General features: G+C 55.8%; 11 protein-coding genes across 11 annotated transcripts; 2 read left to right on the top strand and 9 right to left on the bottom strand.

Moving 5' to 3' along the window:
* Positions 1–372: 372 nt before the first annotated feature.
* Positions 373–2,744, bottom strand: C8Q71DRAFT_861177 (uncharacterized protein; the record flags this gene model as incomplete). Its single annotated transcript, XM_047927869.1, has 4 exons — positions 373–2,267; positions 2,321–2,394; positions 2,459–2,516; positions 2,576–2,744. 4 exons carry the CDS (start codon positions 2,742–2,744, stop codon positions 373–375), a joined length of 2,196 nt encoding a protein of 731 aa, XP_047775300.1.
* A 1,132-nt stretch (positions 2,745–3,876) lies between these two features.
* Positions 3,877–4,398, bottom strand: C8Q71DRAFT_861176 (uncharacterized protein; the record flags this gene model as incomplete). Its single annotated transcript, XM_047927868.1, has 1 exon — positions 3,877–4,398. One exon carries the CDS (start codon positions 4,396–4,398, stop codon positions 3,877–3,879), a length of 522 nt encoding a protein of 173 aa, XP_047775299.1.
* A 2,106-nt stretch (positions 4,399–6,504) lies between these two features.
* C8Q71DRAFT_778274 (uncharacterized protein) lies at positions 6,505–8,402 on the bottom strand. The gene is made up of 6 exons (XM_047924768.1): positions 8,113–8,402; positions 7,690–8,046; positions 7,314–7,622; positions 7,186–7,258; positions 7,014–7,130; positions 6,505–6,956 (listed from the first exon to the last, which is right to left on the bottom strand). The coding sequence occupies exons 1-6, from the start codon at positions 8,199–8,201 to the stop codon at positions 6,810–6,812; spliced, it is 1,092 nt and encodes a 363-aa protein (XP_047775298.1). The 5' UTR covers positions 8,202–8,402; the 3' UTR covers positions 6,505–6,809.
* A 2,065-nt stretch (positions 8,403–10,467) lies between these two features.
* C8Q71DRAFT_778267 (triose phosphate transporter) lies at positions 10,468–12,482 on the bottom strand. Its single transcript, XM_047924767.1, has 7 exons — positions 12,265–12,482; positions 12,025–12,213; positions 11,837–11,925; positions 11,317–11,755; positions 11,100–11,239; positions 10,838–11,043; positions 10,468–10,769 (listed from the first exon to the last, which is right to left on the bottom strand). The coding sequence occupies exons 1-7, from the start codon at positions 12,429–12,431 to the stop codon at positions 10,674–10,676; spliced, it is 1,326 nt and encodes a 441-aa protein (XP_047775297.1). The 5' UTR covers positions 12,432–12,482; the 3' UTR covers positions 10,468–10,673.
* A 143-nt stretch (positions 12,483–12,625) lies between these two features.
* C8Q71DRAFT_815484 (SOH1-domain-containing protein) lies at positions 12,626–13,541 on the bottom strand. The gene is made up of 3 exons (XM_047926102.1): positions 13,282–13,541; positions 13,113–13,232; positions 12,626–13,063 (listed from the first exon to the last, which is right to left on the bottom strand). The coding sequence occupies exons 1-3, from the start codon at positions 13,473–13,475 to the stop codon at positions 12,988–12,990; spliced, it is 390 nt and encodes a 129-aa protein (XP_047775296.1). The 5' UTR covers positions 13,476–13,541; the 3' UTR covers positions 12,626–12,987.
* A 58-nt stretch (positions 13,542–13,599) lies between these two features.
* Positions 13,600–15,222, top strand: C8Q71DRAFT_778264 (uncharacterized protein). The gene is made up of 5 exons (XM_047924766.1): positions 13,600–13,765; positions 13,823–14,365; positions 14,415–14,457; positions 14,517–14,666; positions 14,798–15,222. The coding sequence occupies exons 1-5, from the start codon at positions 13,704–13,706 to the stop codon at positions 14,966–14,968; spliced, it is 969 nt and encodes a 322-aa protein (XP_047775295.1). The 5' UTR covers positions 13,600–13,703; the 3' UTR covers positions 14,969–15,222.
* A 2-nt stretch (positions 15,223–15,224) lies between these two features.
* On the bottom strand, positions 15,225–17,012 carry C8Q71DRAFT_778261 (Aldo/keto reductase). Its single transcript, XM_047924765.1, has 8 exons — positions 16,639–17,012; positions 16,460–16,551; positions 16,316–16,396; positions 16,141–16,264; positions 16,008–16,074; positions 15,817–15,945; positions 15,705–15,754; positions 15,225–15,648 (listed from the first exon to the last, which is right to left on the bottom strand). The coding sequence occupies exons 1-8, from the start codon at positions 16,716–16,718 to the stop codon at positions 15,492–15,494; spliced, it is 780 nt and encodes a 259-aa protein (XP_047775294.1). The 5' UTR covers positions 16,719–17,012; the 3' UTR covers positions 15,225–15,491.
* Positions 17,013–17,220: 208 nt separating this feature from the next.
* On the bottom strand, positions 17,221–19,648 carry C8Q71DRAFT_714351 (amino acid permease-domain-containing protein; the record flags this gene model as incomplete). Its single annotated transcript, XM_047920962.1, has 11 exons — positions 17,221–17,564; positions 17,627–17,654; positions 17,723–17,848; positions 17,933–18,207; positions 18,267–18,347; positions 18,412–18,458; positions 18,512–18,602; positions 18,656–18,841; positions 18,914–19,138; positions 19,242–19,318; positions 19,374–19,648. The coding sequence occupies 11 exons, from the start codon at positions 19,646–19,648 to the stop codon at positions 17,221–17,223; spliced, it is 1,755 nt and encodes a 584-aa protein (XP_047775293.1).
* A 376-nt stretch (positions 19,649–20,024) lies between these two features.
* C8Q71DRAFT_269661 (uncharacterized protein) lies at positions 20,025–21,311 on the top strand. Its single transcript, XM_047917420.1, has 4 exons — positions 20,025–20,375; positions 20,554–20,586; positions 20,639–20,710; positions 20,763–21,311. The coding sequence occupies exons 1-4, from the start codon at positions 20,128–20,130 to the stop codon at positions 21,010–21,012; spliced, it is 603 nt and encodes a 200-aa protein (XP_047775292.1). The 5' UTR covers positions 20,025–20,127; the 3' UTR covers positions 21,013–21,311.
* C8Q71DRAFT_714336 (mannose-1-phosphate guanylyltransferase) lies at positions 21,273–23,580 on the bottom strand (the record flags this gene model as incomplete). The annotated part of the gene is made up of 5 exons (XM_047920960.1): positions 21,273–21,463; positions 21,521–21,610; positions 21,670–22,684; positions 23,320–23,406; positions 23,473–23,580. 5 exons carry the CDS (start codon positions 23,578–23,580, stop codon positions 21,273–21,275), a joined length of 1,491 nt encoding a protein of 496 aa, XP_047775291.1.
* Positions 23,581–23,847: 267 nt separating this feature from the next.
* Positions 23,848–25,680, bottom strand: C8Q71DRAFT_778246 (uncharacterized protein). The gene is made up of 5 exons (XM_047924764.1): positions 25,205–25,680; positions 25,031–25,141; positions 24,862–24,960; positions 24,401–24,800; positions 23,848–24,336 (listed from the first exon to the last, which is right to left on the bottom strand). Exons 1-5 carry the CDS (start codon positions 25,397–25,399, stop codon positions 24,221–24,223), a joined length of 921 nt encoding a protein of 306 aa, XP_047775290.1. The 5' UTR covers positions 25,400–25,680; the 3' UTR covers positions 23,848–24,220.
* Between the last annotated feature and the right edge of the window lie 2 nt (positions 25,681–25,682).

The following is a 25,682-nucleotide window of genomic DNA, read 5'->3' as shown; positions in this document are numbered from 1 at the left end:
CCGGCTATCATAAGCCTACTATGTGAGGGTATCGCATTCTATTGTCGTAGCGTGGATCATGTTCGTTACTGCTTATAAGGCTAAACTCTTAAGTTTCAGGTCCATGTTCGTGTAGGGTCACATTTCGTATCAGGGCTGGCTCAGATGTGGGTCTTATGGTTACTTTTGTTGAGGCGATACATGCGCGCGGTGTGAGTGACTAGCGGTAGACATGATAATACCAGAGCCGGTAGTTCGATGGTGAGGAGAGTACATTGAAGGTGATACGTGCATTGAGATACGGAGGTCAACGTAGCAAAGTAGGGCGCGACGTAGATGAAGGTGGTGTACGTGAGGCGTACATTGTTACAAGGAGACGCGTATCAGGGGGAGCTAGTGGTTTCCTCCGCCTCCACGTCCGCGACCTACTCCACGGCCTCTGCCGGTCCCTCTGCCGCCGTTCCCGCCGTTCCCTCGGCCACCTCTTCCGGCGTTGTACGGAGGCGGTAGTTGGTTCGGTACCTGTTGCAGCGGGATGTCGTGCCAGCCAAGCGTTTGGCGGACGCTGCATGTAGCCGGTGTGTGGCCGAGTGAGTGGCAATAGCCACACCATATCCTGCCTGCAAAGGGTTCCGGGTGGCCTGTTAGGTCAGAGCCGAATCCGTGACACTTCATCTTGCTGCTGAAGCGCAGCCAGTCTCGCCTGTCAGCAGTGGGCGGTTTCATATAGATCACCGCGATGGGCTCGGTAGCGTTCGTACCGACGCGGAACGGGACAACATCGACGTCGATAGAGTCAAGCATCTCACCGATAGCGTCGGCTTTCCTCGAGCCACTCCACATCCCGCCACGTTCGATGTCGCGGGAGAGAACTTCGAACGTGATCTCGTAGAGGTCCGATTCGAGGATTTCGCGACGGATGAGGTGTTCGTACTCGTCCTTCGTCTGCGCTCCAAACCGGTGGATGAGGCGGAAGCTTGCGCAGAGATGAGGGTTCGGATCAGACCAGAAGGCGAAGTTGAGGGTAATCGTCGTCAGGTTCATCCATCCGATGCGTACGAGCTCGATGATGATGAGGATTGAGAGGTTGGTGACTAGATACCAGTAAGGCTCGAGGTTCATACCGTGGAACCCCGTAGCAGAGTAACTTGAGAAGATTGAGGCGTTCGGCGCGTGGAGAGTGTTGTGGAAGACGTCGAGCATCTTCGTGATGCGTGCTTCGACGCCGGGCTCTTCGGATCCGTGGTAGGCGATCTGGAGGCCAAGAGTAGGCTGAAGTTCAGCGATCCTGGTCCAGGATAACCTCTGCTTTACTACCATTCCGCGTTCCTTCCAGTTGGCCGAGTCGCCTTGGGAGGGGCGCCACGTGCCGACAGTTGGGATGACCACGTCAGGCTCGAAGTCGTCGACATTGAAGGGAAGTACTTCCGGTATCTCCAGTTCCTCCGGGTCGCTGTCGATAGAGGAGTAGCGAGCTATGCTCGGAGTCGGTGTGGTGTCCGCCATCACTATCTCCGGTGGAGAGGAGTTTCTCTGAGAAGGGCGCGAAGGTTTAGCGTCTTCTTCGCTGTCGCTGATGTCGGCCCAGTGGTGGCCTCGCTTCGGGCCAACAGGGGTCGCGCTCGGCCGCCTGAGGTAGGAGGGGGAGGGCGTGTGAGGTGAGCTCGTCGGGATCGAGGACGGCGGGAGTGGGAAGAGAGGAAGGAAGTCACCGAGGCGAAGCGGCGGCTTAGCCTTTCCTTTTCCCTTGCGGGAGGGTGCTTTGCTGCTGATGGCCGCGGAGGCGCCGCGGTGTGTACTCGCTGCGAGGTCAATGCTGGGCAGCGTTGGGAAGGAATCGCTCCTCCGTGCAAGGAGCGACTCTACTCGCGCTGAGTCGGACGCGATGGCAAAGCTGATGTCGTGTATACTGTCTGAGTCGGAGTGACCGGCACGAGGCTTCGAAGGGCCAGCAGAGGAGAAGTGGTCACTAGGCGTCGACGCAGATGGGATTGGGGTAGAGATAGCTGGTTCGAGGACGTCAGGGAGGATGGGGGAGACGTTTTGTTTACGCGCTTCGGTGGAGGGGGAGTTCTCTTCTCCGAGGTCGTCAGCAACTCTCCTCCTCTTACGCTGGTCCACCTTCAGCGGTTCCGTGAAGAGAATATCTCCAGGGCCGGTGGGATTGAAGGAGGACGCGACGCGGTGTACCATTGCGGCTGATGACACTTTGCCTTTATTTTTCTTCTTTCGCGAGACAACAGTCCAGCCACCTGCTGTGTCGGCAGTGTCGGCGGTCGGCTGGGGAGCTATGAAGTTTCTTAGATCAGGCAATGGTTATGCGCTAACGTGAAGTGCGTACTCTGGCGAGGTGTGTTCTTTTCTTCGATCAGCGAGCTCGGAGACGGCGGGGGTGGAGCAGGTTCAATATGTTTGCTATTCGAGGACGCAGGAGTGTGAGACGAGTATACATTTATTAGCGGATAGATCCACTACTGACGTTACATTTTCATTGTTTATCAGCGGCTGAGGGGATCTGGCCACAACGGAGGCATAGGCTGAGGTGGAGAGATTGTATAAGGATTGGCGCGTTTTGCATACTGCGTTGTGTACTCACATAGATCCTGCCTAGAGAGCGCCATTGGCGATGGCGATGAGGTCAGCTCTTTATACGTCGTTGGGCTCTGCGGCTGAGAGTTGGACTCTTGGTTTAATTGATTGGCCGTGACGCTGACGTGGCTGTCTTCGCTCGGCGAGAGCTGAGGGTGATCGTAGGCGTTCTGCATTTTTCGGCGCGGGGTGGGAGCTATACTGGGAGGTACTGGCAGATGGAGCGAATTGGAGGGCAAGCAGGAAAGAGGCAGGTTGTAGAGGCACAAGAGGAGATGTTCGGACAGTGGGCTAGTTACGAGAGAGCAGCGAGCAGGGATAAGTTGCGACTGTAGGTAGCAAGCGAGATACACGGGCAGGATTCTGGGATGGGTCCGAAGAAGAGGGCGGCCTGTGTTACTTAAGGCGCTTTGATAGTTGGCGGCGTGTCCGCAATAGGGCTTCGGACGCTGCTTCCCCGTGTATTGGCTTTACGAGTGGATGCGAGGGGTCAGCGGGGATGGTGTAGGTGGGGTTGTGTCGTTCAGTATTCCCGCATTGTCTGTATTAGCCCTCATTACATGGAGTGCTTGTCAGAAATGATATGGTCGTATATGCAGGGAACGTCGTAGACGTACGTTTTCCGCATTTAAGTTTGGGGGCTGGTTCCAGCCGGTATCTAACTCTCCCTCTGCCGTTCCAAAGGCGGGATGGACATAACCTTGAGCGTCATCTCGAGCCTCCACCGGTCGGATTCAAGGGTCCGTCAGGGTCTTCGTAATTTTAGTTGCTGTCGGTGGTCGGAGCAGCTGTCTGCGCCATCACGTACGCCGTAAAGTCGTGGGATACGTACCTCAGTGCTGGCCCGGGCTTGCGGCTGTACAGGTCGCGTTCTCACTTCGTGGGCCTTGTAGGTGTCTTATTTCATTCTTTGTGATTGCTGTCCGAGCAGCAGTAGAATCGGCAGGGCTTCGAGGTTTGTACAGAGGTGTTAGAGGTGAGTTTACCGGGATACTTGTTTGACAGGCGAAGTTGCGTGCCGGCGGTTGTGGACGATAGGCGCAGAAGCATGTGGCCCAAAGAGGAAGAGGGCGCTTCCGGCCCGAGTCTCACCTGGCCCAATGGGGATTATGGCGCTATATCTTGGTCGATCTCTACAGGGATCGCGTGTTACTGTCAGTTTCACGTGGCCGTTGTTAGATGGGCCTCGATCGTCCGGGGGCAGTTTGCACCGCTCGGTGATAGTAGTAGCCTAACTTCTCAAATTCCCGACAGACAGGTACACGCTAACGCTGTAATTATATTCCGTTCGCACTAGCTTCCCGTACATCATGGCGTACTCTCGCCGTAGTCCGCTCTAACATCGCTCTCTTGCGAGAGAGACTCCATAAGCTCTCTAGTCTTGGTGTCTTTCTCCAGTCGAGCGCGAGAGCGTGCTGTGGCGTTTGGCGAGATGTCAAATTCGTATGGGTTATGATCGGGGTTCTGGAAGGCGGGCTTCGATAGGAAGGAGTGGTGCGGGGCAGGGAGCTTCGGGAGCGCTCGGAAGAGGGTGGTGTGAGAGAATCCATCTAGGTCGCAGAGACGTGCCCAGGGGATCGGTACTCGTATTTGTAAGCCATCCCTTCGTCCTGCTAGGCGCAACGTGATCCAGTGTCGCGTGATCGCCATTGTCTTGGAGATGCGCCCAGCCCCGATCACGTGGTCAACTGTTCGCACTGTCACGATGTGACCGCGCGTTAGTGGGCGAGGAGGCTGGGTGTCGACTATCCACGTCTCTCTCTGGTTATCGACGTCTGTCTCGGGCAGAGGCTTCACGAAGACGTCGACAGAGACTGCGTAGCAGGGCATATACGAGGTACGTGTCCTGGTTGTCTGTGGTGACACGTCGAATACTGATGTAGCAGGTTGTCCAGGACGCGAGACGTGCTGTCCATCGTGGTGCGCTTGGACGGCAGGCGAGTAGGGGGGGATTCGGTTGGATTTGCCAGATGAGAAGGCAAAGAACATCTGGTAGGTCGTGCGCGTCTATATTGTGGGGGATCGGTCTTATTTTATAGGTATATCGTAAGGGCAACGTGACGTGACGTACGGGCGTTTCGTTTGCCTTATAGAGCCCTCCAGGAGGGCTGCAAGACAAGCATATGCATCAAGGCAGGAGAATTATGCAGCATAGGGTGGTTCATAGAGGGTGGCCTAGGTTTTAATGGTGTAGCGGTCGTCTGGAGGGGGCGTCGTACGGGCATTTTTGCTGTAGGGCGTGCCAGACGATGGTATGCGTCGAGGCTTAAGGATTATGCAGCATAGGGTGGTTCATAGTGGGGGGCATCGTATTTTACGGGGGGGCGGTCCTTCGGAGGGGATGTCTGCGTTGCTACAGTGGCTTATACGAGAGCGCGTTGTAGTGGGGATGCGTGATCGTTCTCCTTCACGTGGTTTTTTCGGATAGGCCGGGCCGAGTTTCTGTGACCCGGGTCGGGGATGATTCGAGCCGGGCGGTTCAGAGATGTCTGCTGAGTCGTCTTGATCTGCCTGATGGTCGGATTAAGGCCAGACCTATCCCAGTCATGTGGTAGCAGCGCGTGATGAGGCTGTGATAGCGTCTCTCAGCTTACTAAGCGGGTATCTCGGACTGTGCAGGCTGTTCCGGCCAGCGCGGTATGGTGTTGTCGAGGAGCGTATGTAGGGTTATAGTGGCCTCTTCGGTGTTTCGTACAAGGTGCGTGGCAGGCTATCGTTCGTCGGAGAGAGGCTAGAGGGTCTGAGTAGGACCAGTTTTGTCTACCGATGGTGCGGAGAGGGGATGTTTAGGAGGTCGTTTTTTGCCCGATGTCGCTCACGGTATTCGAGGTGTCGGCCGCCTCGATTCTTAAGGTCTCGCTAGTATTGCCTTCTCGGTTTATTGGAGTAGGCGAGACGTCGCATAGTGGTTCAACTTTGTGGATGATGATCTCGTCGGCGTGATAATCTGCTTTTATTATTTTTCCCTGCGAGAGCGATCGTTCGTTACACCTTGGCATAGGTCTTAGGACTGATGCTGGGTTGCATTAGTCTCTATGGCATGGAGCGATCGTTTTACATCTACGTGTGGTCAACGTCGATGTTCAGGCCAGTACAACGACTGTTTTGGCAAAACTGCCCGCCCGCGATTCTGTGTCCAATGACAGTCAGAGATCGTTTGTGCAGTTGGCTTCACCTCTTGCGAGGTTACTAGTCCCCTGGACCACGTAGAGGTCTGCACTGGACTCGTCGGCGACGAGCCCACCAGGGGGGCTTCATGTTCATGCGCGGCGGGTTGGTTCCGAGCGTCGGACGCTCTGAGGGAGGGTGCCGTCACTAGACTCTATTATTCAGAGGCTCTCACAGGTGACATTGACAAGGCGTATGGGAGTTCCCGAGACGACGGTGAATGCCCTCATGATGCCGCGGCACACTGCCGATAAGGAGACCTCGTCTTCACCGCAATTGGAAGTGAGCGGGGAGGGAGTGTCAACAAAGTGTCACCGTGAAGAGTATCGCTCCGGGTGGGATCGGGGCATGAGTGTTAGGCGTATCCTGGGCGTATCAACTTATCAGCAATAGTGCGTCCCGAGTGTGCGCGTACGCATAGATGCCGGGTGACTGGCGTCTCTCGTCCACGAAATAGCCCGGTGCAGGTGCTCACCTGTGCTTACACGTCGTTTGTTCGGGACTCACGTACCCGGAGTCTCGCGGCAGTCATCACGGATGACGGGGTGGGGGATCGGGATGTTGAACTCCCAGAAATGAACGCATCTCAGGGAGTTGATGATCCTCGCAGACGATTTTGGCACTCACGGATTCGGAAAGGGCCCTAGCATCAAGGCTGTGCCGTAATTTCACTCGCAGTGGGTTTCGGCGACTTAGCATCAGTGCACTAACCACAGGGACAGCGTCTAGCGGTGCGATACGGCATCCTGAGCAGCTTACCGCCCTCGTCGTGATAAAGGAGCCATGTCAGACTGCGAGCATGAATATAAAGCCTTGAACATGAGCGCCGGAGACGTCAACCTGGCCGGGCGCTGTCCCTTGATCGTACGTCGAAGTCGAAGTCGAACAATGATTCCGTAGGCATCTGTGTCCGTATCAAGGGAGTGGACTTCACGTGTGCGGTGTCCCTGACATAACCTATACGGCTATCATGTATTATTATACACGGGCGTACCCTTCGCGTCGAGCGAGATGATGTGGACAATGAGAGAATAACTTAGCGTGTTATGCGAGTCGATGATGATAGGAATGCTCTATGCGGGCCAGGTGTCCATCGTCGTCACCAGCTGCCGTACTATGCTCCATGTATTGCGCAGTACTGTCTGCTCATATTCGGTGGTAGCCGTCTGAAGGAGCGATCCGTCGGAGAGGCCCAGCTGATCCGACAGCATGCTCGATTTCTATTGCAGCGATAGTGTCAATGCGACGCGTATAGAGCGGCGGTGCGGAAGACATACCTTGACATAAGAACAGTATTCAGGAAAACGTGCTCGTTTGTACTCTGCTAATGCCAGGAGAATGAAGCCATGTAGCGTCTCTAAGGAAGTTGATTGTGGCGTCCGTGAGAGCAGAGCCTGGCCAAACCTGTCAGCAATGACGTTACCCCTGGAGAACGACAGAGAAGCTCACCTTTGCATGCGAGCAGTATGCGGCTGAAACATCAGCGGCACCCCGCCGCACTACTTCTGGTAAATCAGAGTACCTAGAAGAGAATGATGAGTGAACTGCGATCTTTGATCTACGTGAAAGCTACCCACCACGCTGCGAGGGCCGCGATCCCGGAAGCAATAAGAGGAGACAAGTCTTGTTCGAGGAATTGCTTCACCGTCTCGTCGTAAGCTAGGCATGGGAACGACCCGTAATGATCGAAGTAGGTTTGTATGAAGTGCATCATCAGCGTTGCGTTGGGGCGGTCCGGACACTGTGGATCGAATAGCGGTAAAATGTATGACTGTTGAGCGGGCTGGACATCCGAGGAACCGCCGTAGAGACCCGGATCGTGGTAGCCTCTAACTTTGGGTGCAGAGGAGAACGTCGCGGGTGCTGCAAAGTCGTTCGCGGCTTGCCTAGACAAAAAATCGAAGCATAGCATGAGATTTCGGAACATGGATACTGCCGGCCGACTATTCTTACCAGATCGGCTGTGGGGGAATGTATGTCATTCGGTCGTCTGCAATACTCGCCCACGACTCGGACATGGGATAACCGTATCCAGCCATGTAGCGAGAGCTGGCATGGGTGTCCGAGGAGGACGCAGACGAGCCCCCAGAGTGTGGGCTGCTGGAGTGCTCTCGCATTGGGTCCTTAATTGACACGGATGCTTGGCTGCCTCGGCGGCCTCCGCGCGGTGGAGAGTTGCGAGACATGATGCGGCCTCGCTCAGCGAAATATTGCTCTCTGTCGTGGAAACGGCATGCCACGCGGGCAGCCGAGCATGCCTCGCACTTGGACGAGTTTCGCGACTGAACGCATTTGATCTTCTTGAGGCGACTAGTGATAATACGGAATAGCGCATGAGTGCAATGGATTGGTGTAGCGGGGTTATGTCATACATACCAGTGGTCGCAGGAGGTTACGAGGCGGGCACGTTTCTTCTTCGCCTGACCCTCCTGGGGAGCCTCAAAGACGATGTGGAACTCATCCATGGTGCAAGGGATGCTGTAGACAAGTGGCGTAGGACGGGGAGGACTTGTGGGACATGGCCAGTTGGAGGGGCTATTTAAGTAACTACGGTGCCACCGGCATGAACGGAATCACATCAAGAGGCGAGCGCTGAAAATGCTATCCTGCTGTGGGCGTTTTGGTGCGGAGACTTGGATAACAATTGCCATCAGCGAATCGAACGCAGGCTCTCAGCAAGAGGCGCCAGCCAGATCGTCGAGTAACTGCTCTGCGCCAAATTACGTGGAATTGCCTTTTCGGGTAGCCCAATTAGCTTATCTTTCCATTCAGTCCCTTGGCGGATCTTAGCGACCAAGTCCCGTCCCACGCCTCGCCGTTCGCCAGTCTCCACGGTGGTTCGTGGGATCCCTCTCTGACTCGGACCTCGCATGCCATGTTGCCAGGCCCATCCCGGTGCGCAGGTCATCACAACTGTTCGTGTTCCTGCTTCTCGGCGACGGGACCTCCTCGTATCTAATGTCTGCACGTAAATCCTCATGATATGACCGCGAGCTGCAATCACTTGTCTGACATCGCCCGCGCCGGCGTCGATAATGCGCAACCCCGTCCTCGGAAAGAACAACGCTGAATTACGCCGGCTTCTTCTACCGGTCAAGGTGCATTTCCGCAGCCGCCGCAGGTTGCAATTGTACAGTATCTGACGATATGGCCCGTTGCTGAATTTGCTCTTCAAGGACGCTCGAGAGTCTCCGACATTCGGACCTAGACGCTATGGCTCAACATCGATTCGTGCCAATTCGACCGAGACTCTTGATGCGCCGGCAGTTATCGAGCGTCAAAGAAGGCCTCCCCTCGCATGTCACTGGTGCATTCCTGGGAGAATCTCCAGAAACCTAGGAAGCACCCGCCAGGACGCCAGACAGGGCAGGCCTGCGGTGCGGCCACGAGGCGTGCAACCTGCACGCCATTGTCCCGTAAAGTTCCCGTACGTCCCACGCAGCAGTACAGCGTCGTGGCTGTGAGTACTTCATTCTGAGAGACATGTCACCGATCAGCTCACCCTATGCTACCGACTGTCAGTAACCTCACCCATCATTGCGTCGCGTTGGAGATGCCGACGGGATCACCTATCGTGTATCCCGCAGACACTAGAAGACAGCTTGTCCTGTACCCAAAAAATTGCGATCTCATTCTCGAGACGCATGGCTTTGACAGCTATCTGTTTGGACCAGCTACTCTGCTGATCTGAGTCTCCGAATTCTTGATCCCCTGCGGCAAGTCTGCATCTGGGCAGTCGGTCCCTGAGCTCGATCGAGTCACGTCCAGAGTGCCGCGATAGTGGCCTGTGCATGCATGCACCGGAAAGTTGCGTGTCGCGCACTGGGACGGGGGACCATTTCTCGCGAATGCAGGCGAATATTTCATATAGCAATAGGAAACCTGGATAATGAAATGGGTCGCGATAATCCGAGTCTATCAGGTCGAGCACAATAGACTTGGGTTGGTGGCGACGCGTACGAGCCACTACGTCCAGTATGATCGGGGAGGGATCGTATCGAATCTCGTTCCCACCTGCGTGTGCTTGCGCTGGGCCTACATACTCATCCAGAGTCAGCGTCCTGACCTGTACAGTGGTTCCATGCGCCCTCGTCGGATCGCGATCATTTGACAGCTCAATCGACAGATCGTGATCTCTGGGATTGGCGATGCTGTGAATGTATGCTACAGATCCGGTCTATACGTACCTGTTAGCTTCCATCCAACACCTATGCGTGCTATACGAAATGTCGATGCGTGTGCAACGGGTTCGGTCGGGTTTTAGCGACGGGATGCCGTAGTGCATGCATCGGTATGAACACAGAACAGAAAGGCATGGTTTGGCTAACTCCTCCCACGGAAGGCAGTACTACTACTGTCTATTATTGCCTGGCGCGCGACGACAATCCCGGGCGTAGGATACGATCAAACGATCCATACGTAGGATCTCTGCTGCGTCTTTTCAACAGACGCAATGTTCCGAGTGAGCAGCTTCTATGAAACTTCATTACGGCTTGCAATGCTGGGCACGTCTACTGAGAGCGGAGGAAAAGTATTCTACATGGGTACAGCTGTGACGCCTGACGCCTTGATGCAACGTTGCGCCTTGGCTGGTTCCTTTCGAAGCAGTAAGCGCACGATATATGACATCGTATGCATCTCTCGGGTTCTTGCTTGAGGGATCACAAAGTCCAGGCGAGAAGAGACACCGGTCTGACTGGGTTACAGTATGGGACCAAGATCCGCGACCGACGGAATAGGGCAGAGCAGCATGCGCGCGCTCTGCTTAGACCAGGGTCTGAAGCTCAAGGGGTTCTGCGCAGGCGGGCAAGCTCAATCGCTGATGTCCATGCATTCGAACTACAGTATCATCGTGTGGTTCGATATGGAACTCATGACCGCACTTCTATACATCCTGTGACCCCACCATATCATCCAGTCAAACGCCGGGTTCCAAGCTACGACTTGTGTTCAGCACCACGATCCAGGCGTTCTTCCTCATCATCGCTTCCCACGTCAAAGAGGGTCTCTGAGCCCCCTGGATGCCGCGGAACCTGGATGGCAGCGAAAAGCACCGTCAGTGAACGCAGAAGGGACCTGCTTCTTCGGAAGGGACACCCACCCGGCGTTCCTCACTGCCGGCCTCGAGATTAGGTTCAGGCTCTGCAACCAATGGCTGCCGCTCCTCCGCGAACCCTTCCTGGAGGGGCAAGCTGTCGGCCGCATCGCCACCTTCGTCATCATCAGTGATCGGATTGCCGTGGGCATCGAGCGGAACGTTCGCGTCCATGGACTTTCGATATTTGTGGTACGTGTACAGACCGATGCCTGGGTTGCGAGGTTCAGTGTTGCAAGAAGATGCTGCGGCACTGTTCTGCACGCACCACAGATCGTAACTGATACTCCCGTGACATTGAGCGGCGTGAGTTCGTCCCCAAAGAACCAGGCTGAGGCACTGATAGTAGTAACTTCTTTTGCTATCCCAGCAATAGACATGGGTACTATCCCGGCCCGCTGCAGGATGCTGGTAATAGATGAGAAGAGAGTGGTTAGCACAGCAGTCCTCTGCAGGTGTTAATGACCCTAGAGGGTAGTGCTTACTAGAATTCACTGAGGACCATACAGAACGCGATGACGCCAGGGGATATCAGGAAGAAGAGCGTCCGCAAAAACTCCGGACCACTGTCGAAGAACTTGTTCACGAAGACCTTGTGCCACCCGTCCACGATCAGCGTAGCGATAGCGAGCGTTGCCCCCATAACCGGCGTGAGCCAGAACAGGGTCGCGGCAGGATTGTCGAAGCCCAGGTTTTTGCTGCGGAGGAGCAGCTGCGTGAGACTCCACCGGAACCCTGCCATTGCACTCCCGACCTCGACGAGGAGAAACCCCGCAAGCTCAAAGTGAGTCTCGGTTGCGACCATGAGGATCACGCCAATAAATATGAGGGACATGACGCCAACAAGGCGCAATGAGAACACCTCTAGCCGGAACAGGAAGGCGAATAAGAGGACGAAAATTAGCGACGATGTCTTGCACATAGCTAAATGGATATGCGTCAGCTCGAGTTATTCAGGAGTCTCAATGCCCAGTTATGACTCTGCTGAATGCACGATTGACTTACTGTAGAATGATAGCGTAATGAGCTTCAGTGATAAGTTAGAGAGTCCAATGTCGAGACTAGTCGCAACACCTGTTGGTACAGCGCGACGGCTGTTCGTTGTTCGTCAGATGCGGTGCATATTCCGGACCACAGCTTCCGGAGGTAGCGAAAAGGTGCACGTCCTAACCGAAAGGAAGTTGTGAACGTACAGGTAATCAGCCCTGCTAGGGTTGTGTTCCGGTCGGAACAACAACGGCCAGAAAGTCCTGAGGAGCGCAGCAAGTAGAAACTGCACCGCCATATGCAGTGTCGTAACAAAGAGTGGTGACGGAAAGCCGAACCGGTCTGGTGAGAACATCCATTTGTTGTAGACGGAGAGGACGGTGGCAAACAAGAACCTGCAACGGCGCACCTCAGCAAACCTACCAGAAGGCGTCGCGAGAACTCACCAGCAAGCAATGAGCGCGGCGTTGATGAGTGCATTTCTCCGCCACAGTCGTCGCTTTTCCGCCACACTGGCGAGATGCACGTCACCAGAGAGCGACCGCCTGTGCTGGTGGCCTTCCTCTTCCGTCCCTATTGGCGCATAGCCGTTTGCGGCCTGTTCAGGGGCCATGAATTAGCCTGTGGTGAATGACACGCATGTGCAACCGCTGTCGTGGCTGAGACTTGGCTTTGTTTCGGAAACACCCGTGCCTGCCCACGATAGCCGCCAAAGATCTCAGATTCCTCCGTCCCGCGTTGTTCGGGCAGAAACTGGCAGAAGTAGCAATGAGGTGGGAGCAGCCGTGGCTAAAATCCCACTCCTAAGAACTCGTAGGCGTTCCAAGCTATCGTTTGTGTATACAATTACATGGGCTCTCACGTTGCGTTATCGTACTGTACAAGGCTGTGAATTCCGGAGTAAATACAATACCTGCCGACGAAGGCGAGCGGAGAAAGCCGACCGCTGTGTACTACTTCATTGGCAAGAGCCCAAACTTTGAACGGTGTCGCGGCTACAGGTATCTTGCGCCCATTATACACCTCGCGAAGTCTAGAACAAACGACCTGGTCTGCCAGGAGGCCCGTCTGCGCAGTGCAAATGGAGGGTCCGAGTTCCAACTCTACTTATGTCGAAGCATAACGGGCGGACCATGGGGCGCTGCGGGAGCGACGACATGAGCTGAACCTCATGCCGTTGTAGCCGGTGCTTGGTCCTGAAGCCCTGCCGCAATTTGGGAGGGCGTGATCCTGTAGGGCTCTCGCCTGAATTTGTTTCAGAACGGGAATGATATGGCGTGTCAGAAGGACTGACCATGTTCTCCAGTGATCGAATTGTTTTTGATTCAGATACTCCCTCCATTCGTCCTTTCCGATCTCGGAACGGAACAGTGCGTGTTGAAGAAGCTCGAGGTGATGTAAGGCATGAGGGTAGCTGTGAATTTAATGAGTACCAGTACCTCATTCAGTACGGGCATACCTACTGTATGAACCTCGCGTAGTCTTTCTCCTTCCAATATAGAAGATACTTGAGGAAATTCACAAACGCGGGTTGGTTGAGAATATTTTGCTGGGCAAGCGAATGGAGATAGAAAGGGTTAGCTAGTGCTTGGACGAACTCTAGCTCCAGCTCAAAACGAGCTCGATTAGCAGCCTTGGGATCCTCTGGCTGGGACATCGTTCGAACGCAGCGGGAGGAGGAGAGTTGCAGCGCAGTGGCCGCAGCACGTGTGCGTGGTTGTTTGTTTGATCCAGAGGCTGTTGCCAAACAAAGCGTCCGAATTTGGCAAGCGTGGCGCCGCGTGACGCGTCTCGCCACAACTTGGTTCGACGCGTCTGCGACGTGCCACAACCACCGGTGTCAAGTGCAACTCAACCTCAAAACCATCACACGTTCACTGCAGCTATGTCCGCTGAGGATGAACAGAGCGGTTGGCAGCTGACGGAGTCCGACCCAGGGGTCTTTACGTAGGTCCGCTTGTCACGATGTAGCGCAACGCAAACTGACGCGGCCCGGCGGATCAGGGAGCTACTGAAGACACTCGGCGTCCCACTTGTCGTCGATGACTTGTATTCACTCGACCCCGCATCGCTCTTCGAAATGCAGCCGCTTCATGCATTCATTTTCCTTTTCAAGTGGGTCGGTTCATCAGCGGAACCCACTGCTGGGCAGTACGACCCCGACTTCCCGGGCTTCTTCGCGCACCAGGTGGTCAATAACGCGTGTGCCACGCTCGCAGTCATGAACGCCTTAGGAAATATCCCTGGGCTTCCCATGGGGTCTCCGCTCTCCGACCTCATCAGCTTCACGGCAGGGATGGACCCTCAGACGCGCGGCATGGCTATCACCAGCTCGGATTGGCTGCGAGAGGCGCACAACGCGCTTTCCCCTCCCTCCGCAATTTCGTTGGATGGTCTGGGCCTCCCAAAAACTACGGAAGATGCGTATCACTTCATTGTATACATGCCGTATATGGGCTGTGTGTACGAATTTGACGGGCTCAAACAACATCCGGTAAACCATGGTCCCTTCTCCGAAAGCGGGGAAGGATGGGTGGCCAAAGCAAGGTACATGCTCATCGACTACCTCGTGTAGTACGTACTGAATGCTTCCTAGAGAGGTCATTGAAGCACGGATAGCAACATATCCCGCAGGCGCGGTGAGTAATTCTTGTACACCAATAATGTATTGACTCACGCGTGCTATCCAACTATCTAGCTTGAGTTCAGTCTCCTGTCGTTGCGCGAGGACCCCGTACCACGGTTGCAAGCGCAACTTGCCGAGCTTCAAGCCTCAGGAAGACAATCGGAAGCTAGTGAACTAATCGTCCGACTGTCCACAGAGAACTCCAAGAGGGAACGGTGGAATGTGAGTATTCGTCGCCAATGCAATCGACCCGATTCTGCCCCAAGAGTTGACTCCCGCCGATGATCGGTTGCGCGGTGGCTCTTGCATGCACGCTGCAGTGGACTCTTACTAACTTCGTCCTTCCCCGCCAGTTTGAAAACAGTCTCAGGCGGCACAATTATGTCGGCTTCGTTCACGCCCTGCTTGTGGCGCTCGCGAAGTCGGGGAGGCTGGAAACCGCAAAAGAAGGCGCCAAAAAGGCCATGCGCGAGCGTGCCGAGAAGCGGAATGAACGAGGAGAAGCGTCTATGGAGGAAGACTGAGGTTGTTGATGATCTCTGCTTCACGACTCGAATGGGACTTATCGAGTTAGTCAATATACTATATCTGTTGTCGTATGTCTGCAGACTCGGATTGGCTCGACCGATGTATACTGCGCATGTATTGAAGCTGACGAATGGGTGGCACTCCGATCAAACTCAGCGGCACCAGGTGGCAGGCCGCAACGACAATTTCAATGGGAGGGAGGTTATAGACGCGGAGATAATGCGGGACAATGTTCCTATGCACACTTCCGAAGCAGGCTACAGTGTTGTCTGCTCTATATCGGGACAGTCGCTCACACTTACTCGGCTTGGGCTTGTGGTTGGGTATGCCTGCGCGCCTCGACGTGTGGCATGTAAGTGCCGGGTTCACGCGGCGTTGGCAAAGACGCTGTCGTCCGTGGAGCGTTAGCGACTGCCAACGAGGTCGATGATGTAACGATTGTATTGTCGTCTCGTCTCAGGTTCAGAGCGCCATGTGCTGGGTACGTATAGTAATACTGAACACCGTACTGCCGCTGAGTCAGTCCCAATCGACTGGATTCCAGCTGATGGATCCGGTTTTGCCCTTATCTAGAGCATCCAGCCGCGCCATGTCCTCGTCGTCTAGCGCGAAGTCGTAGAGAAGCGAATTCAATCGGATCCGCGCGGGCGTGGCAGATTTTGGGAGTGGAACGAACCTAAACACAAGCCAATCTTAGCGCTGTACCAGCATCCTCGATAAGAGATGGCGAACCCTTTCTGCAGCGACCATCGCAACAGTACCTGGGCTGGGTCTATCTGGTACTGCGGGGACGGTTCCGCGTGAGATGGTGTCGTCGGACGAGATAGGCTTTCCCGGACATTACCTTTTGAGCAAGTTTGATAATTTCAGGGTGATCCATGTTCCCCCGTAGTATGGGACAATACGCCTGGACCACTATTGAATGTGCGCGACAGTACTCTACGATTGGCTTCTGTTGGCAGAATGGATGCAACTGCGAGCATTCAGTGTTTCATCAGCACACATTCACTGAGAACAATTGGACCCTTATCCGACCTCAATCTGGTTGACTGCAGGCATTTCGTAACCAGCGTCCTTTATTTCTTCCAAGTGCTTTATTCCGCTGACAAGAATGGGAGTCGTCAATCCTCGTCAATCCTCGCGGGACGCGCACAGAATGCTGACTGACTAGTTCGAGACCCCGACGGTTCGGATTTTACCTACCGCTCGAGCATCTTGCAGTGCTTTGTAAGTCTGCAGGCGTCGCTCGTGCCCAGACATCGGATCATGTATCAGAAATAAGTCGATGTAATCTTCTCGACGGCGTTGAGGGCAAATTCGACTCATCGTGGTCATACACTTACCGAATCCGAGCCTTTCGAGGGACGCATTGACGCCGCTCAGCGTGCTCTCATATCCATGAGTTTTGTTGATACACTTCGTCGCTGACAAAAGCAGAGTAATCAGCCGCCGTATTGCTTCCAGAAGACTGTATCGGAAGCACCTACTCACAAAGACCTCCTCTCGAGGTATCCCACTTTCTTTCACAGCAGCTCCGACGTGAGCTTCGTTCCGATAGGCCTGTGCAGAGTCAATGTGCCTATGCAACGGGTCATCATTTGTGTATGGTGAATTCAATACCGTACACAATCGGCCGGACACTTCGGGACCGGTCATAGTGACTTACCTGTAGCCCGCCTCGAGCGCCTCGAGAACCGATTCTTTTGTGGTGTAATTTTGATACACGCCGAATCCGAGCAACGGCATGTCATATCCTGGACTGAAATGAGTGCCATACAGGTCGACGATGACGCCGTCGGTTCAAAACCTTCACCAGAGGACAGCCGCACGGTCGACTGCAGGCTCAATGTCGTCATTTCCGGTCTAATGATCAGCGTCAGTGCAAGAGGCCGAGGACCCTTCCGCTGTCGTAACGCCAAAGTTCTCGAACGCCCAGAAAGTCGGCTTCCAAAATCAGGGCGGCAAGCACAGTGTTCCTCGAGCGCGAACTCGAACCGAGTCAAGACAAGATGTGGAGATCTGCATGGATCGCGTCCGTGCCTCGATAGGGGCTGTGGGCGCCTGTGGGCGCGGGTTCAAGTAGCGCGCAGGCGGCCGACGCAGATCTCGCAACCCGAGCTCGCTACGGACATATGGGCCACACCAGCGCAGAGGCACCACCTTTCCTCGTTAAGGGATCATGAATTCATTGATCATTCTTTGGATGCCTGGCGCCCCGAAGCGCCCTATCCATTCACTCGTCCTAATTTCATACGACCCAGTAGTACAGACGCCACAGCGAGCCCACCCGGCCCTCTAGCCTCTTTTGTCTTTGTGCGTCATCGACCCTGTCTGCCTCCGCCTCCTCGTACTCGTCCCGTTTCAGGTCGATTGTTTGGATGTCGACGAGGTCGTGCCAGCGGAAACTCCGCCGCGGGCCAATGCAGCCAGCAGGGAGCAGCGATCGCTGCTCGCCCACTTGTCCTGCAGGCTTTGGCTGGCGCCGAACGATTAGCCATCCGGCGTACATCAGGGCCATCACCGGAATCTCGATGTAGAACGAGACGAAATCGACCGCCGAGAAGCGCGGAATGACGGAGGACCAGCCTTGGACTAAGTAGCAGCAAGGAAAGACTATGAACAGCCGCACCACCGCGCGAAAAAGGACGACGTACTGAGAATCAATATCGGCACGGAGACTACCTAAAACGCGATAGTCGTGCGCCGTCGGCCTCAGTTGTGATCTGCAATGGAGGGAGAGAGCCGCTCACTACGAAGGGCGGACCCCACGGCCACGTCCACGCCGCGCGAAATTTCATCTCCTCGAGCGATCGCCCCTGCCGCACCCACGCTCTCCGGAACCGCCAGCTCGCGATACCGATCGATAGCCAAGCAATCTAGTCGCCGGCGCGTGCGGCGCGAGCGGTGGGTTAGAGGAGGCGCTGGGACTTGAGCCTCGAGGGCATGGTTCGCTGACTCACCTGGTTTGACACACCGACGATGTTCTGCAGCCAGCCCCAGAGGGCGCCGCTGCCGATGAAGCTAGAGCCGAAGCAGAGCACGCTGACGCTGCTTGTGGCGATGAGAGCCGCGAGGGGCACTCCGCCTGGGGTCGTCACCGAGAAGATGGACGGCGCCTGCCGCGGCGACGTCGTCGACAGACCGTACAACACGCGCGTGCCAGCGAAGAGCGCGTGGTTCCCCGCGGAGAGCACGGACGTGAGGATTACCGTGTTCATGAACGAGCCCGCCACATCTGCGAACCGTCGTCATTAGTCAAGGCATCAATTTGCGCTGGTGATGTGGTGTACGTACTCGATCCCACCTCCTTGAAGACTAATGTAAATGGAGATGTCGTCGTGCTCCTATTAGACAGTCCGGGGTAATTCCACGGAACTACATGGGCATGTCAGTATATGTCATACGGCATTTGTCTCTGTCCATATCAGGGTAGACTAACCGTTCAGCCCGATCAGAGCAATGCTCAGGATATAGAAAAGGAGGATCCTGTAGAAGCCCTCGTCTTCAGCGCTCTCGTCTGCAGACTAGACTCTTCTCACCTCCAGAACACGAATTTGACCACCCGCGGCATGTTTCTCGACGGGTTCTTTGTCTCACCTGCGGTGACTCCCAGGCTCTCCGTACCACCGACTAGTGAGAACCCTTGAGCATCTCTTCTACTAATTGGGAGCCCTCAGACTCACAGGCAAAGCTGGCGGTAACGAAGACCCTGGCGAAGCCACCAAAGCCGCCTACGAAGGGGGCGCCTGGAATGTGCCAGTACCGCCCGCCGATGTACTCATGTTCTCGGTTCACGCCGACATTGACCAAGATGCCGAGGATGATGAATAAGACGATCGTGAAGACCTTCAGGAAGGACAGCCAGTATTCTAGACGAAAGTGCGTCCATCCAGTCAGCATCGGTTCTGGAGTGGAGCCCAAGTCAGCAAGGCCGCACTCACCCAGCTCGCCGTACGCTCGAACGTGTGCTGCATTAATGCCGACAAGGAAGACCCAGAAAACGAGGCTGATGACCCATGGGTGCCAGGTCGTCCAGAATTGCAGGACGAGTTGAGCAGCGGTGAGGTCTGAGGCGACGGATACTGCGTCGTTGAACCAGTAATTCCATGATAATGCAAAGCCATAGCCAGGCGAGAAGAAACGTGTTGCATATGCGTTGAAGGAGCCTAGCCGCGGTCGTTAGTTGACCGACAGGAACAGTGGGGTAAAGCACATAGCCGAGCCGACACCGGCAGCTCTTGCCTCCGACGACTGGTACGGTACACTCACCAGCTACTGGATATTGCGTCGCCATCTCTCCGAGCAAGAGTAGGGTAACATATACTATCACACCCACTATTGCATAACTTGAGCACTGACGTGAGCTTGACTTAGCAGCATCCAATCCACCAAGGCACACACCAAATGAGCATACTGGCTGGACCCCCCTCCGCCAGCGACTTTCCCGTTCCAAGAAACAGCCCCGTGCCAATGGTCCCCGCGATCGCTATCATCGAGACCTGTCTTGCTGACAGGCCGCGGTGCAGTCCGCCATGCAGTCTGTCGACTGGAGGTACAGGCAGAGCACCGGCGGCGAGTTCTGGCAGCTCCCCAGCGGGGGAATCGGCCCTCGGTCGTTCCTCGACATCGGTAGCCCCGTAACCTGCCTCATGCTCTGAGCCTGCGTCGGAGCCCATCTTTCTTCAAACAGAGCACCGCCTACTGAGGTGAGTACGGCGACCTATTCTTGACTTTGCGTCCGGATCCCAGACGGCCTCCGAGTCGAGAAGAGCCGATGTCCTGCGAAGGTTGCGTCGGGCAGGCCGGGCGTGCTGTGCGGTTGGGACGTCTAAGGTGAGCGCACTGTGCATTGCATTGTCCGCCGCCGACGAGGACCCTTGCGAGGGCGCTGAGCAGGCGCTGAGGGCAATGGTGTGGGATTGGTGCATTTGGCGCGCAGGTGTCGCCATCCGAGATGATCGCGCTCCGAGGCGCCCGCCGTGCACTCAGCCACACCCGTCCATCTCGCGCGAAGCCCCGTCCACCTGCCTCCCATCTGCCATTCTCGCCTTGAAGCTTGTGCGACAGCCCGACCCCGACGCTTGCGCACCGCGAAGGCTCTGACCACGCCGGTTTGACAAACGCAGAGGATTTGGATACACTCTGATCGCGCCGCATGCGCACCACGATCTGCCATGGACAGCCATGGATCGCCGTACATACGCAACCTGCGATCTTGCATCACTGCGGGCACACCAGAATCTTCGAGCTCCGAAAACCCCTACGAACATCGGTCCCGCCTGGTAACCTATACGGACTCCGAATCTTGTCAAAAAATGCTGCGAACATGATGCGTTTCAGCCGATTTCAGCGTGTCTTCGGCGAACATGCTACGAACATGAATACTGTGGGAGCATTTTCAGAGTCAGTCAAGCTCTCCGAAAAGGTTCTCATGAAGGACCGATGTGATTAGCATTTGAGTCAGAAAAACCTGGTTTGCCCGCGGTGCATAGAGATGAGTCTGAGCAGATGTTGATGTTCGCCCTCCCCGACATCGCCGATGGACAAACTTCGTTTCCGTGCCATGCGCAACTGCCAACAGCAAGCAGCTTCCGTACAGGGTGGCATCGTGGTGGTACGTAGTTGCAACCTCCGTGGCAGTTATGCGGTATTCAATGAAGATCCAGGGTTCAAAGTGCACATTGGAGCAACGTCGAGCGACGCGAAGCTTGGCACACTGTACATAAAAATATACGCAGGTACACGCTTATGCATCTCGGGGCAATGGACCTGTGTCTGAACCCCGTAAAGGCAGGCGGTTCCAGCCGTGAAGTCGGCATGTCTTCAGTGTCCACAGTGGTACACCAAAATGATTGTCCCCTCGAACGATGTACAGCGTACGCCCACCGGGGCTCCAGGAAACTTAGACTATTCCTTGGAGTTAGGCTGCACTTTGCGATGCTCGGCAGTTGGGAGTTTGGCCTTGGACGCTGTCCTACACACGGCTGTCAGATGTTTGCGTTACAGTACCACACAGTACTGCCAGCAGCACGTAAGATAGGTCCTGCACAAAGCGACAATAACGGCGTCCACATTAACAGGAGAAAGAGAGGTATAGAGGCTCTGCGACAAGTCGTCAAATGCGCTGACAAGACAAAGAGATGGAGCTAGCAACCACGGCTACAACGTCCCATAGGCTTGCACGATAGATTATTTGGTGTCCGCGATCACCACTGCCCTACAATATCCAAGCTGACACACCCTCTCCGGCTATACCACGAGTCGATTGTTCTACACACAAGTGCGTGCGGGCGCAGCAGATTAGAGCAAGTGTTTGAAGCCCGCATCCTTGCACTTCTTCACGAGCCGCTTCACCTCCTGCGAACGGGCACGCGTGGTGACAAGCAGCGTGTCGGGCATGTCGACAATCACCAGATCGTCGACACCAAGTAGCGAGACCAGTCTGCCAGAGCCGGGCACCACGATACCACCCGCAGCCTGCTCGGTAAGCACTACAGACCGTTCTCTGTCAGCACCACTGTTCATCTCAAGAAGCATATATTCCCTACCGAGCGAGGCGTCTCCAAGAATACGGGGCTGGTTCGACTCCGCAGGGAGGAGGTCAGCAAGGGACGAGAAGTCTCCAACATCGTCCCAACCTACACCACCGTCAGCAACATATCCCATAGCCGACACAAACCGCCGCCGCAGCACTCACCGAAAGTAGCGGGAACGACGGCGACCCTCCTGTCTAGCGCAGCAGGCTCAGCCACCGCGTGGTCGATAGCGATCTTCTCGAGGCCGGGCCACGTCTCTTCGAGCACCCTCTGCCTGAGCTTCTCGTCGTCCCAGCACTGTGCGATCCGCTGGAGGCCGTCGTGCAGCTCGGGCTTGTACTCCTTGAGGAGCTGCATCAGGAACGCCGCCTTCGTGACGAACATACCCGCGTTCCAGCGGTACGAACCGGTCTTGATGTACGCCGCAGCGGTGCGCGCATCCGGCTTCTCCTTGAAGCTCGACACGAGCCGCGCGTTCGGGGCCTCGGGGAAGCCGAGCTTCTCGCCTAGGCGGACGTACCCGAACCCGGTCGACGGGTGCGACGGCGCGATACCGATCGTGACGAGGTAGTCCTTGCGCGCGACGTCGACCGCCTCCGCGACGGCGGACAGGAACGCGTCGTCGCCGGAAATCATGTGGTCCGCGGCGAACGAGCCGATGACGGCGTTCGGGTCGCGCCGCGCGAGCACCGCCGCGGCGAGGCCGATGGCGGCCATCGAGTCCTTTGCGCTCGGCTCGCAGAAGAGGTTGTGCTGGAGGAGGTCCGGCAGCTGCTCGTGGATGCTCTTGACGTGCGCCGGGCCCGCGACGATCGTCGTGCGTGCCGCGGACGTGAGCGGGAGGAGACGATCCCACGTCGCCTGGATGAGCGAGCGGCCCTTGAGCGTTAGGTCAAGCAGGAATTTTGGGTGTTCCTCGCGCGACAGTGGCCACAGGCGTGTTCCCGCACCACCGGCGGGGATGACGACATAGAAGCCGGGGATCTCACGGATGCCGAAGGGGAATGCGTTCGTGAGGGCGTGGTCGGACAGGGGGGAGGGTACGTAGATTTGTGGGGGGACGGCTAGGGTGGTGATGGATCCTGGGCTAAGGAACGGGGACTTGGCTCGCAGTTGAGGACTGCCTGGTACAGGAGTTACGAAGCCGGGTGTGACTGCTCTTGAACCGTTGTTGAACTACGGAAGACGTCAGATGAGGTTTCGAGGCGACGGTTCATGGCCTCCGACTCCGAAAGTTCTAGGTGTGCGATATACAAGCACTGTCATCGAGCTATGTACAAGCGAGGTGTGACCTTAAGGAAGAAACGAGAATTCGCAGGAATCCCTCCCAGATCAAATCCAGAGCAGCTCTGGGACATGGTCATGATATGTCCAGCGCTTGCGCGGGAGTGACAATGCAATTGTCAAGCCGGATCTTACAGCAGACACGTCCATGGTCCCGGTACACATGCCTCTGTCGGGATACGGAGGCAGCATGTAACGGCATCATGACGTTGCAGAGGCTTCGAGTCATGTTCGAGACGTGACAGGGCCCAGCGCCGCTGAGCCTCTATGCCCACCCAACGTGTGCATACTTGGCGGTCTGCAGGCTGCGGACGTGCACAATGCGCGTAATCCTGGGGCGGTGGTACGCCGCGCTGCATAGGAATACAAGGGATAATCGAGACAGCGTCCATGGAAGATATGTCGAGACAAGGAGATCCACCCTCCTCCAAAAACGCAAAGCCATCCCCGCGCGATGTTCATAATCGACGATACTTCCCAGAAGGGTTCGGAGTCGGAGACGCATGTTAAACACGGATGCGACGCACCAGTCCTTCCCGTAGCATCCGCTCCAGGCTCGCGTTCGCCTGTCTCAGCTCATGGCACTCCGAGCGCAGCTCCGCGATTTCGAGATGCTTTCCAGCGCCGGACACGTCTGCTCGTCAGCACCCGCGCCGGACACGTTTGCGCGGCATGCTCACCGAGTTGTGGACCGCCTCCATGATCTGCTTGAACATAAGCTCGACCGGGACGCCGTTAGCCTGGCCCGCAGGCTGCCTCGCGGCCGAGGGCATCGTTTGCGCAGACATCGTCAAGGGCGGGCGGCGGTGGAAGATGGGGACAGGTTCAGGATGGGCAAAGGGAACGAGGAAAGGAGAGGCTGTTAGAAATGAATAAAACTGCGGGATTGACGTGCCGCCTGGGTCTGGTTTCCGTTCCAGCTGCACTGGACCGAGCAGAGATCACACGGCGGCTATCTCCGCGGGCACGCTTGCCTGTCTGCCACGTTCGTGCTCAACGCCAACGTCCGCAACTTCGGTTCTCGCGGAGGCACAATGTCTTTTTCAGGAGCACATATGGACAGGAGGTGTACAACACAGGCACCGGTCTAGACTCTGCTCGATATATTCAACAGGCGTAGTGGGAATATATACAAGACGAGGTACATTGCACTGCAACATAGTATCATACAAGTCGAAGATAGCCGCTTTGCATGCACACTTGAAACTCATATGCGGGTGGTAGCACGCCGACGTGTCTACCGGGAGCGATGACAGTCTGGTCCGAGCATGAGGACGACAAGCGAGCACTGAATGGAAGGACCGCAGGCATTTCGGATCATACAAGACACAAGCCTCGCCTGTGCCTCAGAGTGCCTTCCTTCCGCGAGTACCACGTCTCCTATGTGACATCCTCAATCGTCTCATCAACGCATACGAAAGTTAGACTTCAGTCATCGTCGTCACTACCGAACTCTACCGTTTGATACTTGCGCGCCTTCTTGGACGGATTCGCGAGCGAAGCGCCCCTAGCCGCCATCGTCGCCGCAGAGCTTCGGTTCCCCTCTTTGAACGCAAACGCGCATGGCATCAGCGACCACATCATTCAAGCTGCGACTAGATCACCCACTCGCAATGGAATGCAGTTTCGAGCTTTCTTGGATCGACTTCTCCTTCCTCAGTTGCGACGCCCTCTTCTCTCCGAAGCTCTCTGCGTCATCGTCCGCCTTGCGCTTGTGCTTGCCAGTGGGCGATGTGGGAGGGCTGTATCGCTTGCTTCGTTCCCTGGCGAGTTCTGCCTTGAGAGCCTTGATCTCTTTTTGAGCCTTCTGCTCCGACGTGCCCGGAGCGGTGCTCGCAGCAGGCTTTGACGCCGCTAGGGAGTCATGTCTTCGAACGCTATCACCACGAGACCCACTGCCTGATGCCTTGGGGGACGACGTCGCGGCGGCACCAGCAGGCTTGCCTAGTGCGGGCTCGAACGGGGAAGGGTGGATGCGACTTCCACGACTTTGCGCCTGGATCGCAATCTAAGGGACGTTGGTTTGGTTAGTACGATATCAGAGTTCGTGTGGTTTGAGCGAGGCGCACATCTGCGAAGACCTGCATTGCGAAGGAGGCTGCTTCCTCCGGCGTCATCTCAGCCAAGGCGACGTTTGCAGGATGGTTGGTGTTGGTTCCCAGAACGAACTGTTGTATTCAGAGCGATTCAATAAACGGGCAGGAACGACAGGCGCGTCTGAGCATGCCACATACATACATTGATTTCTGCGCCCTTCCTCGAGCTCCAGTTTCCGACGTACATCTCTCCTTGTGCGAACGCAGCAGCCAACGTATCTCCAAGTTTCTCAGAGCTGCACGATGCCGACTTCTATATGAAAAAATCATTCGGAAGTGGTTAGACGTGAACTTGTCCTGACGGATGGCCACTCACAGCTGCTTGTCGGATCTCCTTCTCTCCCCAGCGACCCTCCCACCAGCGTCCATTTGAGTCACTGAGCCCGAGGCGCACCTTCCAATGTGTGTCATCTATACTTGAGAGCACCACAAAGCGCGAGGACCCTTGATAGATAACTTGGACGAGCTCATCGAGCGACGAGAATGAGGAGACGGCGTCCGTGTCGGACATGCTTCAGATTGCTCTTTGGAATATAAAGTTTACAGAACTTCTGATATTCTTGCAAAGGGATCCTGAAACACCAAGTAGATTGTGGCGCAAGACTTGCGAGGAGATACTAGCTAGTAGCTTTGACCTAGTTCAATTGGCCGGCAGTGGCACGAACGAGAGCCTGGGGCTGGCTCGCTTATGGCTTAGCGCTTAGCGCCTTGCCTGGTGCCGGCGGGATCACCTTTACTTAGCGCCCAACTGGCAGCCTAATCTGATAAGATAACCGACTGACTCGATCATGGCG

Source organism: Rhodofomes roseus (assembly GCF_022264815.1).
Source record: "Rhodofomes roseus strain CIRM-BRFM 1785 chromosome Unknown C8Q71scaffold_22, whole genome shotgun sequence".
Lineage (NCBI taxonomy): Eukaryota > Fungi > Basidiomycota > Agaricomycetes > Polyporales > Fomitopsidaceae > Rhodofomes > Rhodofomes roseus.
The sequence above is the reverse complement of the archived record's forward strand: the minus strand, read 5'-3'. Positions and strand labels throughout refer to the sequence as shown.

Excerpts from the sequence above, each read along its gene's own strand:
- C8Q71DRAFT_778274 (XM_047924768.1), bottom strand. The coding sequence starts at position 8,201 with ATGGATGAGTTCCACATCGTCTTTGAGGCTCCCCAGGAGGGTCAGGCG. Across the intron at positions 8,047-8,112 it reads GTAACCTCCTGCGACCACTG|TCGCCTCAAGAAGATCAAAT; the intron begins GTATGTATGACA and ends TATTATCACTAG. Across the intron at positions 6,957-7,013 it reads AATACTGTTCTTATGTCAAG|AAATCGAGCATGCTGTCGGA; the intron begins GTATGTCTTCCG and ends TCGCTGCAATAG.
- C8Q71DRAFT_778267 (XM_047924767.1), bottom strand. The coding sequence starts at position 12,431 with ATGGCCCCTGAACAGGCCGCAAACGGCTATGCGCCAATAGGGACGGAA. Across the intron at positions 11,044-11,099 it reads AGTATCAGTTACGATCTGTG|GCATCGGTCTGTACACGTAC; the intron begins GTGCGTGCAGAA and ends CTCGCAACCCAG. Across the intron at positions 10,770-10,837 it reads CCGGCAGTGAGGAACGCCGG|GTTCCGCGGCATCCAGGGGG; the intron begins GTGGGTGTCCCT and ends GCTGCCATCCAG.
- C8Q71DRAFT_815484 (XM_047926102.1), bottom strand. The coding sequence starts at position 13,475 with ATGTCCCAGCCAGAGGATCCCAAGGCTGCTAATCGAGCTCGTTTTGAG. Across the intron at positions 13,233-13,281 it reads GACTACGCGAGGTTCATACA|CTACCCTCATGCCTTACATC; the intron begins GTAGGTATGCCC and ends TTAAATTCACAG. Across the intron at positions 13,064-13,112 it reads TTCGATCACTGGAGAACATG|GCGAGAGCCCTACAGGATCA; the intron begins GTCAGTCCTTCT and ends AAACAAATTCAG.
- C8Q71DRAFT_778264 (XM_047924766.1), top strand. The coding sequence starts at position 13,704 with ATGTCCGCTGAGGATGAACAGAGCGGTTGGCAGCTGACGGAGTCCGAC. Across the intron at positions 14,458-14,516 it reads CAACATATCCCGCAGGCGCG|CTTGAGTTCAGTCTCCTGTC; the intron begins GTGAGTAATTCT and ends CCAACTATCTAG. Across the intron at positions 14,667-14,797 it reads CCAAGAGGGAACGGTGGAAT|TTTGAAAACAGTCTCAGGCG; the intron begins GTGAGTATTCGT and ends CTTCCCCGCCAG.
- C8Q71DRAFT_778261 (XM_047924765.1), bottom strand. The coding sequence starts at position 16,718 with ATGCCGTTGCTCGGATTCGGCGTGTATCAAAATTACACCACAAAAGAA. Across the intron at positions 16,265-16,315 it reads CCTCGAAAGGCTCGGATTCG|ATTACATCGACTTATTTCTG; the intron begins GTAAGTGTATGA and ends GCCGTCGAGAAG. Across the intron at positions 15,755-15,816 it reads TTATCAAACTTGCTCAAAAG|TACCAGATAGACCCAGCCCA; the intron begins GTAATGTCCGGG and ends CCGTCCCCGCAG.
- C8Q71DRAFT_269661 (XM_047917420.1), top strand. The coding sequence starts at position 20,128 with ATGCGCACCACGATCTGCCATGGACAGCCATGGATCGCCGTACATACG. Across the intron at positions 20,376-20,553 it reads ACTGTGGGAGCATTTTCAGA|CAAGCAGCTTCCGTACAGGG; the intron begins GTCAGTCAAGCT and ends AACTGCCAACAG. Across the intron at positions 20,711-20,762 it reads GTACATAAAAATATACGCAG|GCAGGCGGTTCCAGCCGTGA; the intron begins GTACACGCTTAT and ends AACCCCGTAAAG.
- C8Q71DRAFT_778246 (XM_047924764.1), bottom strand. The coding sequence starts at position 25,399 with ATGTCCGACACGGACGCCGTCTCCTCATTCTCGTCGCTCGATGAGCTC. Across the intron at positions 25,142-25,204 it reads AGGAGATCCGACAAGCAGCT|AAGTCGGCATCGTGCAGCTC; the intron begins GTGAGTGGCCAT and ends TTTTTCATATAG. Across the intron at positions 24,961-25,030 it reads GGAAGGGCGCAGAAATCAAT|TTCGTTCTGGGAACCAACAC; the intron begins GTATGTATGTGG and ends TGAATACAACAG.